Source organism: Micromesistius poutassou (genome assembly GCF_964030765.1).
Source record: "Micromesistius poutassou genome assembly, chromosome: 14".
Classification (NCBI taxonomy): Eukaryota; Metazoa; Chordata; class Actinopteri; order Gadiformes; family Gadidae; genus Micromesistius; species Micromesistius poutassou.
This window is the reverse complement of record NC_140284.1, coordinates 589,570-602,775: the sequence shown is the minus strand read 5'-3', so window position 1 is coordinate 602,775 and position 13,206 is coordinate 589,570. Positions and strand designations below refer to the sequence as shown.

The following is a 13,206-nucleotide window of genomic DNA, read 5'->3' as shown; positions in this document are numbered from 1 at the left end:
CCCACCACCCCTCCCTCCGTAAAGAGCAGACGTTCCCCTGGGTTCCACGGGAACATGGAGCCTGTACGTGGAGCCATGGTGGTCCAGGGCGTGTCACCAGCTCGCTGTACCTTCATCTGATTTATTGACACACTGATGAGACCAGGTTGGACCGGGGAAGCAGTGACGCAATCCTCAAATATCTCCAAACGCCAAACAAAAAGTACAGAGATCCATATCTGTGATAGTGATAGGTCATTAACGGCTACGTACCTCGGGGTGTAGATGGTGTCCACCTCACTGTGTCCTCCTCTTCATCGCACAAAGTCCAAACAAGTGAAGAACGTGAGCAGAGTGGCAGCAGAACACAGAACGCTCGCGCTGGTTTTTTTAAACTCCCAAGTGCACCTGTTGCGCCGGACAGATGGACACCAGCAAGAAAAGCACCAGCACCACAACAAAGTGAGCGCTCCTTCTGCTGTCTGCGTGCGTGTGTGTGTGTGTGTGTGTGTGTGTGTGTATGTAGGTCTGGTAGCTCTGCTGTGTAACTGGAAGCTAACCGACTTACGCAACAACAATGGACAAGCTGCTTCCTTTCCCAGGCCAGGGCTTTGCTTTCCCAGGCTGCCCCACGGCCATCTTTACCCCCTCCCCACACACACACACACACACACACACACACACACACACACACACACACACACACACACACACACACACACACACACACACTCCCACTCAGACCTCCCCGGAGACCGGAAGGATTCTGCTGGGTTCAAGTGTCCATATAATGAGGAAATGTTGGTAATTAATACCTCCTCATGTACGTATTAGTGAGCGGCTATATGCAATAAGCGGCTATAATATTTAGAGTTTGGGGGGTAGGCTAGTGGTCTCGACTCCCGGCTGAAACTGGTTCTGGGTTTGACACACGAGGTGTGTTGCCTTATGGTGATGCCCCCCCCCCCCCCCCATTGCTCTTTAGAGGAAGGTTTTTCTAACAGGCCTACATTTGTACTTTCTGAGCTGAGATCCATTAGAAAACACAAGAAACACCACGGTTGTTTTTCAGCCTTCTGCCCCAATGCAAAGAATCCACGGTCGGCCCCGCCCCAAACACGTCACCATGCACGCGCCCGTGGTAACGCAGAAGGCTCTTAAGGGCGTGGCCACGAATACAAACGGAATCCAAGGGAACAAACCGCTGAACATTTGGATTTTTAAAACATATCATATCAACCGTCAGCATGGTGGCTACCGTTAGCTTCACAGCTATATCGGAACACCTTTACATCTTCTAATAATATATTATATTATATATAAGAGAGATGAACGGCAGCTGCACAGCCACACTGACACAGCCTGCCAGTGGATCAGTTTTTCCTGCCTAATATTTTCAGATATTATCTAGGGTAGTTCCGGAAAAGTGTTGAATAGTCAATAAAGCATCATATAGCAAATAGCAAGGGCCTTTATGGTATGGTGACAGTTTGTCGGGTTCCAGCTGGGTGTCCCTAGGGGCCACTGGCCTGTGGACCTATCCCTGGACTGTACACCTGGTGGTGGACAGCGGTAGTGACACAGTGGTCTGTTTTGGGTTGTACCATACAATGAGTTACATACATTGTTTGAAGCATTTTAGTGATGGTTTGTTTTCAATGTGTTTGTTTTAGTGTTTTGTTTCTTGAATGTATTGTGTGTGTGTGTGTTTGCTTAATATGTCTTCTTTGTTTGTTGGGTTGTTTGTGTGAAACGCACATTAACATCTTTTTGGAGATTACTCAAAATCTATTCATCATCAAAAAGGTGATTCTATTCATTTATTTATCACATTTTTACTCAAAGTGGTCTGCACATGTACTTTCAGTCTTTATGCATGTGAGTGTGTGTGTGTTTGTGTGTTTTTTGTGTGTGTTTGCTGCCAAGCTTAGGTGTTGCGGCCTACCCTTTCTCCAGAGGGAGAGGGCTCATGTCATTGCAATGCTCTCTGTTTGGACTATAAAAAGCCCTCACAGTGACTTTGAGTTGAACCTTTTCTGTGTGTGCAAATGTTTCCACTCATTGTGTTTGGGTTTGTGTACTCTGTTTGTGGAAGTTATGAGCCCTCTACAACAAGAAGCTGAGTTATGTTTGAGTTCAGCCAAGAGAGAGGGAAATTTGAGTGTTAAGGTGCAATTAAAACGAAGGAGAAGGATTAAATGCAGAGCAGAGCCGCTGGAAAGGTGGTACCCGAGGGAGGCCTTGTTACGGAAATATTATCGGCCAATCAGCAGTGGGCGAAAAAGAACGGCAGAGTTCAAGTAATTTAATCTCACATCGCTCCATCTCCATCCGTCCCTTTCTATATATCTGTCTATTTAGATCTGTCACACACACCCGCAGGCGCACACACACAATAAGGCACACACATACATGCGCACATAGTTACAAACACACAAGAAAACACACACATACACACGTTACAAAGACATGGACAGGCACACGCATGCACGCACACAGAAACACACAAATAACGTGAGACAAAGATAGACGGACACACAGATAAAGATACACACACACACACACATACTCACATTTCCTATTACATTTCCTACTATTCGGGGTCCACCTAAAACTATTATGGCGTCCATCCTTTCCAGTGCTTCTACAGCTACACAAAAAATGAGGCAATATAAGCAAAAAATCCTGATCACAACTATCACTTCAATTAAGCAAAATTGTAAACTTTTTAAGAAAAAGTTTTTTGCCAACATGGTGGGGGCCCCATTTTTAACATTGCTATCTGTCCAGCTGGGCTCTGTGGACCCCGGCGAGGCGCTGGGGGGGGAGGACAGCAGAGTCAAACAACGTCTTTCAAGCAGGCTCATTAGCATTTAGAGGTGGACCGAACATCGTTGACGGGGGCTACACATCCTAACGAACAACTGAGAGAGAGAAAAATCATCAAGCTCATCAGCAAGCAAGGCAAAAGCTAGAGGATGACTCTGGATAGCCGTTCGGCAACTACTCTGGAGAGCCCGTCTGGATAGCCATCCAGCAACTACTCTGGCGAGCTCATCTGGATAGCCATCCAGCAACTACTCTGGCGAGCTCATCTGGATAGCCATCCGGCAAGTACTCTGGAAAGCCTGTGTTGATAGCCATCTGGTAACTACTCTGGCGAGCCCGTCTGGATAGCCACCCGGCAAATACTCTGGCAAGCCCATCTTGATAACCATCTGGCAACTACTCTGATAGACCTACCTTCTGACATTCTTCATTTGAAAATCTTGCCTTTCTCACAACATGTGCTCCAATTGAGGTCTGATTAGCATGCCTAGTCATTTCCCATAACACAAACCACATGATCAATTTGGCCACATGTGATTGGCTGGATTTTAATTCTTTATTTGAATCCACCTACACCTAATCACATTTGTTCAAGGCTTTGTTCAAGGGTACAAAAAACATCTCCTGTGCCACACTGCAAGGCTGCCTATCACTGCTGATATGGAGCTGAACTTTGCTAGTTGTTTAGATGTTCTGCTGGAGAGCCCTGCCAGCCTTAACCCACTGAGAACAATATTGTGGACAAGCCCCAAGCTGCCAAAAATCAACACCACTAGCTTGCATTGATAGCCTAGGTCACTTAGTTTTGCCAGAATGTGCTGGTATTTCATGATTTTATCATTAAAGGCCACGTCGATGTAGAGATCATACACACAGTGTATTTCAAGTAACAGCACTCCCCTTCTGTCTTTAAAAACACAACATCAGGGGTGTTAGGGATGTTACAAAACACATCAAGCCAGCTGCTAAACCACTCATAATACGTGAATGATGATAATATGTGAATGATCACATTTTGGGAAATACTTCCTTAATAATAATAAATCTTATAGCAATAAGATTGACAATTTGGTCATGGCGTGCAATATAAAGTCCTTTGTACATAGTACAGCTGACTTTGTCACCTACTTTACCCAGAAGGTGAAGGAGATCAGCTCCACTTTTACCCCTGCCACCATCCTCCCTCCACCCACCATCCTCCCTCCACCCATCCCCACCTCTGTTTTTACCCTCTTCATCCCCCTCACCTCCGAAGAAGTCAATAGAATAGTTAACTCCAACCACGCCACCACCTGCCCTCTTGACCCTATCCCTTCCTCTCTCCTCCAGACCATCTCGGTCGACCTCCTGCCATTTCTCACGGCCCTCATCAATTCCTCCCTCACTTCAGGCATTGTTCCGGCGTCTTTCAAGACTGCCAGAATAAAGCCTCTCCTCAAAAAAAGCAACCCTTGACACCACCGAGATCCAGAACTACAGACCGGTATCTCTTCTTTCATTCCTCTCTAAAACACTTGAACGTGCCATCTCTAACCAACTGTCCTCCTATCTCTCACATAGCAACTTGCTTGACCCTCAGCAGTCAGGCTTCAAGAAGGCACACTCCACTGAGACAGCTCTCCTCGCAGTGACTGAGTCCCTCCGTGCTGCCAGAGCCTCGTCCCTCTCATCGGTTCTCATTCTCCGCAGCATTTGACATGGTCAAACACCAGATCCTCCTTGCCACTCTCGCCAAACTTGGTATTGCTAAATCGGCCCTATCCTGGTTCACATCTTACCTGTCGAATCGCACCTATCAGGTCACATGGAATGGCTCCCTGTCCAAACCTCGCACACTTGACACTGGTGTCCCTCAAGGCTCTTTACTGGGGCCCCTTCTGTTCTCCCTCTATACCAGATCTCTAGGCTCTGTAATTACATCACACGGTTTTTCATATCACTGCTATGCCGACGACACCCAGCTATTCCTCTCATTCCCCTCCTCTGACAAAGCCCTGATTGCAACGTGCATATCTGAATGTCTGGCAGACGTCAGCACCTGGACGACTGCCCATCACCTGAGGCTTAACCTCAACAAGACTGAGCTCCTCCTAATACCGGGGAGAGATTGCCCTCACTTGGACTTACTGGTCACTGTCGAGAACATCACTGTATCTCCGTCTCCAACTGCCAGAAACCTTGGTGTGGTACTAGACAACCAGTTATGTTGCACCGCCAACATCACCGCAGTGGCCCGATCCTGCAGATTTGCACTTTACAACATCCGCAGGATACGGCCCTTCCTCACAAGGGAAGCAGCTCAGCTTCTAGTCCAAGCGCTGGTCATCTCCCGCCTGGACTACTGCAACTCGCTCCTAGTTGGACTCCCGGTCTCTGCTATTAAACCTTTGCAGCGTATCCAGAACGTGGCAGCGCACCTCGTGTTCAACCTACCTAAATTCTCCCACGTGACTCCCCTCTTCCGCCACCTCCACTGGCTCCCTGTAGTAGCCCGCATCAGATTCAAGAAGATGGTACTGGCATACAAGGCAGTCGATGGAACTGCCCCTGCCTTCCTCCAAGCCTTGGTCAAACCACACCCCAGCTCAATCCCTCCGCTGAACTACCTCAGCTGGACGTCTGGTACCGCCATCACTAAGAGCAACCAAAGGTCGATCAGCTAAATCACAACTCTTCTCTATCTTGGGACCACAGTGGTGGAACGAGCTCCCTGCTGATGTCAGGACCGCAGAGTCGCTCACCAGCTTCCACAAACGACTCAAAACCCATCTGTTCAGAGTTCACCTAGACTCTGCATAGCCATTCAGTCCCTTATTTGTCTGTTGCACTATTGTTTGTTGTACGTCCTGGCACTTGATGAACGCACTTAATGCAGGTTGTATTCATTCATTGTACTTAATTGTGTAGCATGTACTTAATTGTGTTGTGTATGCATGTTGTGTAGCATGTACTTAATTGTGTAGCATCTGCAGTAGCTAGCTATCACTGCTGTGTACGGGGAATGGGGTCAGCCTGGCGATTGTTAGTACTTGCACTTGGTTCTCTGAACATCTTTACTGTACCAACGGCGATATATTGTTTCACTTCTTATGACAAATGTAAAATGTACAAATTGTAAGTCGCTTTGGATAAAAGCATCTTCTAAACGCCCTGAATGTAAATGTAAAATGTACAGCCATTTACAATAAGGGCAACTGATTCGACTTGATGGAGTCTAAGTGCATTATACAGTGTGGATGGTGGTGTGCAGGGTACCATAATGACAGATTGTATTTGGTAGGTAGCACATTCAGTCTGGCTTTGACAGTGAAGCAGAGGATGTCCTCCCAACAGCAGCGTCTGTGTACATGGAGTGTGAAGCAGAGTCTAGGGATGCTAGCTTCTCCTGCATTCTGAGTCCAGTCCAGTGTTGTTTGGTCTCTGTTTGTTTTATGTAAAGAAGGAATCTCCTTGCTGTGGTGTTCACACAGACACACACACACACACACACACACACACACACTCGTAGCCAGATCATTTGCCAGAGACATTTCTGTGTGATTTCAGATCCGACCACAGACTGGTATGATTTCAGTCACACACAGTGTTCTATCTGGAGATCTGAACTTATCCAGTATCGATGTTAGACCACCAGTCTATCTCTCTGTCTCTCTCCCCCTCCCTCACTCCCTGTCTCTCCCCCCCCCCTCCCTCCCTGTCTCTCTCTCTCTCTCTCTCCCTGTCTCTCTCCCCCCCCTCCCTCCCTGTCTCTCTCTCTCTCTCTCCCTGTCTCTCCCCCCCCTCCCTCCCTGTCTCTCTCTCTCTCTCTCTAAATGATATACTTGAGTGACGAGTGGAAAATGTGACCACCTCGAGGCGGTATTCACTTTGTCTCCGCTGAACGGCTTCTTGAAAGACGGACCTCGTCGTTTAAATATCTTTCAGCGGCCCACCGTCACACGCGCTCCTTTTAAGTGTCAAATTAAACGTTTGTCAACATTGTTCAGTCATTTCCCCCCCTCGTTGTTGTGGTTTTTCGCAGTCGCCACGCAACCCGTACACATCATTTAATCAAAATATGCATCCGAGAGAGGGGGAGCATTGCGAGGGGCCGTACGAAAAACATTTCCATTGGGCTAATTGACGGCTGTGAGCCAGCGGGCCAAACAGCCGATAGACACGGCCTTTTTAATGCCCTGCTTGTGGAAAGTTATACGCTGGCTTTTTTTTGTTCTCTTTATGGTGGGTAATGGAAAATATTCCCTCAAGTGGGCATGGTTAACCTGTAAAATAACCCCTAATCTGGTCTTGCGGTGTCAAACAGTTGCCCCACTGTAGGTTTTATGTTTACATTTCCGTATGACATAGGTTTATCCACGCAGGGCAAACCTGCCCGCAATTTGTTGTTGCCCACAATGTAATGACATAACTGTGTACATTTTCCTGGACGGGCAACTTAATGTATGTCACATGCACATGTACACACACACACACACACACACACACACACACACACACACACACACACACACACACACACAAGCGGACAGACGATTATGTACTTGTTGAAAGACTTCATTTTTTCTTTACTATAAATACATTTATGCGATGTTGCAGTTAAGTATTTTGCAAGACCAAGTTTTTTCACTTGACTTCTTTCCCTTCCTAAAATAGTGTTTAAACAGTCCAATCACAGACCCTCACTGCTCCTGTTTGGAATCACATTTCACTAAACATACAAACTCCATTTAGTCAATAAACCCGAAAAACAGACTACTACTACATCTTCAGAGAAGTATGTGGTATCTGGTGTGTGTGTGTGTGTGTGTGTGTGTGTGTGTGTGTGTGTGTGTGTGTGTGTGTGTGTGTGTGTGTGTGTGTGTGTGTGTGTGTCCTCTCTTCTCCCATCACCAACCTTTCTGTTAATGTATATTCCATATTTATCTGTATATCTGTTTCATACATTTTGAAGTTCAGTGCCAATCTTATTGCTATTACTGCCTTGTGATTGCTGTGACACCCACGAGAATAAATTATCTTATCTCAATCATCTTATCTCAATCTTAAATCAAGAACACAAACCTGTCGTATCCAACAGCAACAAAACATCTGCAAGCAATGTCTCTAACCTTGTCTGACTCTAACTCACAGGTGATGAGAGACAGCTCTGACAGACCCACCAATCCACCCTCCCCCCCTTCCTCCTACTCCCCCTCCTTCCTCTTCCCTCCTTGTTTTTCAGATGTCAGGGAGGAGCAGGTTGTCACCGGTGGACTGTGGCCATCGGAGATGGAGCCACTAGCCACTACACTATCTACTCCATCTTTTGGAGTGTTGAAGGAACCAGTGAATGATGGCTGGTGGCGCCCCACTAACCTGAGAGTGTAAATGTAAAGTGGTCTCGTTGTTCTCTGCACTGAAGGCACATATTTCCCCTGGAAATATTCAGTGTTTTTTTTCTTTTGCTTTTAACGCAAAACCGTGTTTTCAGCGGAGAGCGGCGGTGCTGCTGAGTCAGCGGGTCCAGCCCGCGTCCTGTTCCGGAGCGCAGGACCAGGAGAAGGGCTGCAGGTCGACGCCAGGGGCCCCCAGGAGGGGGGACCGAGGGGGCCCTCCAGGAGGGGGGCCCTCCTGGACCGAGGGGGCCCTCCAGGAGGGGGGCCCTCGTGGACCGAGGGGGCCCTCCAGGAGGGGGGCCCTCCTGGACCGAGGGGGCCCTCCTGGAGGGGGGCCCTCGTGGACCGAGGGGCCCCCGGCGTTGGGTCCAGGAGGGGGGCCCTCGTGGACCGAGGGGCCCCCGGCGTTGGGTCCAGGAGGGGGGCCCTCGTGGACCGAGGGGCCCCCGGCGTTGGGTCCAGGAGGGGGGCCCTCGTGGACCGAGGGGCCCCCGGCGTTGGGTCCAGGAGGGGGGCCCTCGTGGACCGAGGGGCCCCCGGCGTTGGGTCCAGGAGGGGGGCCCTCCTGGACCGAGGGGCCCCCGGCGTTGGGTCCAGGAGGGGGGCCCTCGTGGACCGAGGGGCCCCCGGCGTTGGGTCCAGGAGGGGGGCCCTCCTGGACCGAGGGGCCCCCGGCGTTGGGTCCAGGAGGGGGGCCCTCGTGGACCGAGGGGCCCCCGGCGTTGGGTCCAGGAGGGGGGCCCTCGTGGACCGTCCTCTGGAGGTTTGGAGGGGGGAGGTTTAGAGTGCATGCGATGCTGTGTCTGAATGAGGTGACAGGCGTTCCTACGCTGTGCTCAAGGCTGATGGTTCCTTTCACACGTTGTACTACTTTGGTGTTCGCTCTCTTCCTCTCTATTTTTGTCTCTTTCTGTCTCTCTCCCTCCTGTCACTCTTCCTCTGTCTCCCTCTCTCTCTCTCTCTCTCTCTCTGACTCTTCTCTCCTTCTCTCTCTCTCACTCTCTGCTCTATTACCCCCTGGTTCTTTCTCTCTCTCCCTTTCTCACTGTCTCTCTGTTTCTCCCTCTCTCTCTCTCTCTCTCTCTCTCTCTCTGTCTCTCTCTTTCTCTTTCTCTCTCTCTCTCTCTCTCTCTCTTCTCTCTCTCTCTCTCTCTCTCTCTCTCTGTCTCTGTCTCTCTCCTCCTGAACTCACTCTCTCTCTCTCTCTCTCTCTCTCTCTCTCTCTCTCTCTCTCTCTCTCTCTCTCTCTCTCTCTCTCTCCTCCTGAACTCTCTCTCTCTCTCTCCTCCTGAGCTCTCGCTCTCTCTCTCTCTCTCTCTTCCTGAACTCTCTCTCTCTCTCTCTCTCTCTCTCTCTCTCTCTCCTCCTGAACTCTCTCTCTCTCGCTCTCTCTCTCTCTCTCTCTCTCTCTCTCTCCGGCTCTCTTCTGTTCAATCCTGCTTTGGGAACACATATTTCCACTTCAATATTACACCGTTAGGTCATCCAGATCCCTAAACGCTGCCAAATAACAGATCATTGACGATACATTAACCCCTTTTCCACACACACATGCACACACACACACAGACACACACACACACACACACACACACACACACACACACACACACACCCAAGACACACATACCCGACACACATATTCCCCCACCCCCTACCCCACACACACACACACACACATACGGGAAAGCACCGAATCCTCTTGTTTATATGATAACCCGCATGAAGCTAGTGAGTGACTCACACGGAGCCGTCCTGAACGGGGCGGGCACTAGGACCCTGCAGCCCGCCGCGGCCCAGAGGGCTGCTGTACCTCCACCTGTTTGCCCGCCCAGAGCAGCTGAGCGGCGGAGCGGCCCGGGAGCAACAACATTCAGGTTCATCAGCCTTATGGTCCCAGAGAGAGTGGGGGGGCCAGCCAGTCAGCCAGCCAGCCAGTCAGCCAGCCAGCCAGCCAGCCAGTCAGTCAGTCAGTCAGTCAGTCAGTCAGTCAGTCAGCCAGTCAGCCAGCCAGTCAGTCAGCCAGTCAGCCAGCCAGCCAGCCAGCCAGTCAGTCAGTCAGTCAGCCAGCCAGTCAGTCAGCCAGTCAGCCAGCCAGCCAGCCCCCCCCTCCTAACCACCGCGTCCCTCCTGACCCTGGAGCCCTCTGGAGGGTAGGATGGTGGCCTGCTTCAGCCTGCTTTGCGGCGGCCTGCTGCTGGCCTGGCTGGCCCTGCCGGGCCCCCTGCTGGGGGAGCTGGTGTTCCGCTGCCCCAGCTGCACGGCGGAGCGGCTGGCCGCCTGCCCCGAGGTGACGGCCGTGTGCGGGGAGATCGTGCGGGAGCCGGGCTGCGGCTGCTGCCCGGCGTGCGCCCGCCTGCAGGGGGAGGCGTGCGGGGTGTACACGCCGCGCTGCTGCGCCGGCCAGCGCTGCTACCCCACGCCGGGGGCCCCGCTGCCGCTGCAGCAGCTCATCAGGGGCCTGGGCCGCTGCGGGCCCCGGCAGGAGGAGGAGGAGGAGGAGGAGGAGCCGGGGGCCCCCCCCGAGGGCCAGGACGCCAACGGTGAGCCACACTGTCAGTGTTCACATCGTTATCACGGGAGCTTGATGACTGCTGCCTGGTGTTACTAATCAACAGCTCGTGTTCTGATGGATGGGGACCAGTAGTACCAGTGTAGTAGAGTACTGCCAGAGTACTCAAACAGGACATATATATACTGTATGTCATATGAGGGTGTCAGAGGAGAAAGGACTGTACTTCAAATAAAAATGGATCCCAGTAGTGGTAGTAATACTAGTAGTAAGAGCAGTAGTGGTAGTAATACTAGTAGTAAGAGCAGTAGTGGTAGTAATACTAGTAGTAAGAGCAGTGGTGGTAGTAATACTAGTAGTAAGAGCAGTGGTGGTAGTAATACTAGTAGTAAGAGCAGTAGTGGTAGTAATACTAGTAGTACAAGCAGTAGTGGTAGTAATACTAGTAGTAAGAGCAGTGGTGGTAGTAATACTAGTAGTAAGAGCAGTAGTGGTAGTAATACTAGTAGTAAGAGCAGTGGTGGTAGTAATACTAGTAGTAAGAGCAGTAGTGGTAGTAATACTAGTAGTAAGAGCAGTAGTGGTAGTAATACTAGTAGTAAGAGCAGTAGTGGTAGTAATACTAGTAGTAAGAGCAGTAGTGGTAGTAATACTAGTAGTAAGAGCAGTAGTGGTAGTAATACTAGTAGTACGAGCAGTAGTGGTAGTAATACTAGTAGTACAAGCAGTAGTGGTAGTAATACTAGTAGTACAAGCAGTAGTGGTAGTAATACTAGTAGTACAAGCAGTAGTGGTAGTAATACTAGTAGTACAAGAAGTAGTGGTAGTAACACTAGTAGTACAAGCAGTAGTGGTAGTAACACTAGTAGTAAGAGCAGTAGTGGTAGTAATACTAGTAGTAAGAGCAGTAGTGGTAGTAATACTAGTAGTACAAGCAGTAGTGGTAGTAATACTAGTAGTAAGAGCAGTAGTGGTAGTAACACTAGTAGTACAAGCAGTAGTGGTAGTAATACTAGTAGTACAAGCAGTAGTGGTAGTAATACTAGTAGTAAGAGCAGTAGTGGTAGTAATACTAGTAGTAAGAGCAGTAGTGGTAGTAATACTAGTAGTACAAGCAGTAGTGGAAGCCTAATGGTAGTCGTGGTTGTAGCAGCATGCCCTGAGAGCCAGTGTGCAGTACTGTGCTGTACTGTATGTACTTTGAACTGCGTTCTGCCATTCAAAGTTCAGCATGTGTTATTGCACAAAAGTCAACAGATCGTGGATGCTAATTGAGGCCGCCACTCTGATACATTTGTACAATGGTGCACGGATTGAACTCTTTTCATCTTCACAAATGTTATCCATGAATATGAGTCATGCACTTTAGACAAACACAGACATATAGAGGACACTTATGTATTCACAATGTTGATGTCAAAGAGGATCATGTTAATATGCTGTTAGAAACAGTCCGACACAGAAGAGTGTTTGATCCAACGTCCTCCAAAAGAAACAAGGTTTTATTAAATCCAAGGTGAATACTGCAGAGAATGGAAATGTTGTGCTCACAAAGAGTTAGCGGGACAAAGGGTCACGATTGATTTCTTCTGAATGGATGTTGACATACTGCTGCCGTTTGCTGCCAGAGACACAGAGACGTCCCCTAGCCCCTTCCTGACCCCGGGCGCTACAGCTAGCGGGTGTCCTGAACGCCGTTCCTTCAGAGATCAGGGCCGCTTGTTTTGTATTGTATTGATGTTGTTAAGAATGTGCTTCACTGCTCGACCAATCATCTAATCAGAGAGAGATCCAAGTATGTGTCTCTTCCACCTTGGCTGCAGTCACCCTTTGTAATCTTTGATATATTATCGTTCAGATGCTGTGCGACTTACTAAGTCCTCTCTGCCCCAGAGTTAGGGTTATTATTAGGTATTCACATCTGTGTAACCTACTGTTATTGTCAGAATGGTATTATTCCGGAGTGGTAATCCCGATAGCTCAGCCGCTGATTGCGCGTGTTCCTGGTAAGCAGGTCATTGGTCAGACATTCCCATAGGTGGTGCTATAATATGCGGTCAAAGTTAAATGCTCAGGATGTCCTTCCCGATTACAGATACATTCTGAAAGTTGGTGTACATGCCTTATTTCTCATGCTGAAAATGTTTGCCATTTGGACCCATTATGTCTGTCAGGATAGATTTTGCTGTGCAGTGACATTTCGGAAAAACTTTAAAATTCTTCTCAGAATCAACCAAAGCCAAAATGACCCAAAATTTGGTCCAAAATTTTATCTAAGATTAAGCAATTACCAATTACCAATAACAATAACAAATACACAAATATAACAAATAAAATAACAATAAAACTAACTAGCCAAAACATTTCAATCATAACTGGAATATGGACCTCTGGTGTGGTGGATACCTGTTGTTTGGGAGGACACTGGTCACTAGCTGGTCACTAGCTGGTCACTAGGTGGTCACTGTTCTGGTCACTAGCTGGTCACTAGCTGGTCACTAGCTGGTCACT

The 13,206-nt window shown here is 49.0% G+C and overlaps 2 protein-coding genes across 2 annotated transcripts in view; both read left to right on the top strand.

Annotated features, from left to right (window-relative positions):
• LOC311358726 (anion exchange protein 3-like) overlaps nt 1-8,141 on the top strand; it is a gene marked incomplete at both ends in the record, with an annotated part of 45,482 nt that extends 37,341 nt beyond the window's left edge. The window contains one exon of the mRNA XM_084478851.1: nt 8,030-8,141. Coding sequence (XP_084334977.1) covers nt 8,030-8,141 — 112 coding nt within the window. The remainder of the gene's footprint in view (nt 1-8,029) is intronic.
• A 2,067-nt stretch (nt 8,142-10,208) lies between these two features.
• The window catches only part of LOC311358157 (insulin-like growth factor-binding protein 2-A), a 20,213-nt gene continuing 17,215 nt past the window's right edge, over nt 10,209-13,206 (top strand). Inside the window, exon 1 of the mRNA XM_084478161.1 lies at nt 10,209-10,726. Coding sequence (XP_084334287.1) covers nt 10,342-10,726 — 385 coding nt within the window. The 5' untranslated portion in view covers nt 10,209-10,341. The remainder of the gene's footprint in view (nt 10,727-13,206) is intronic.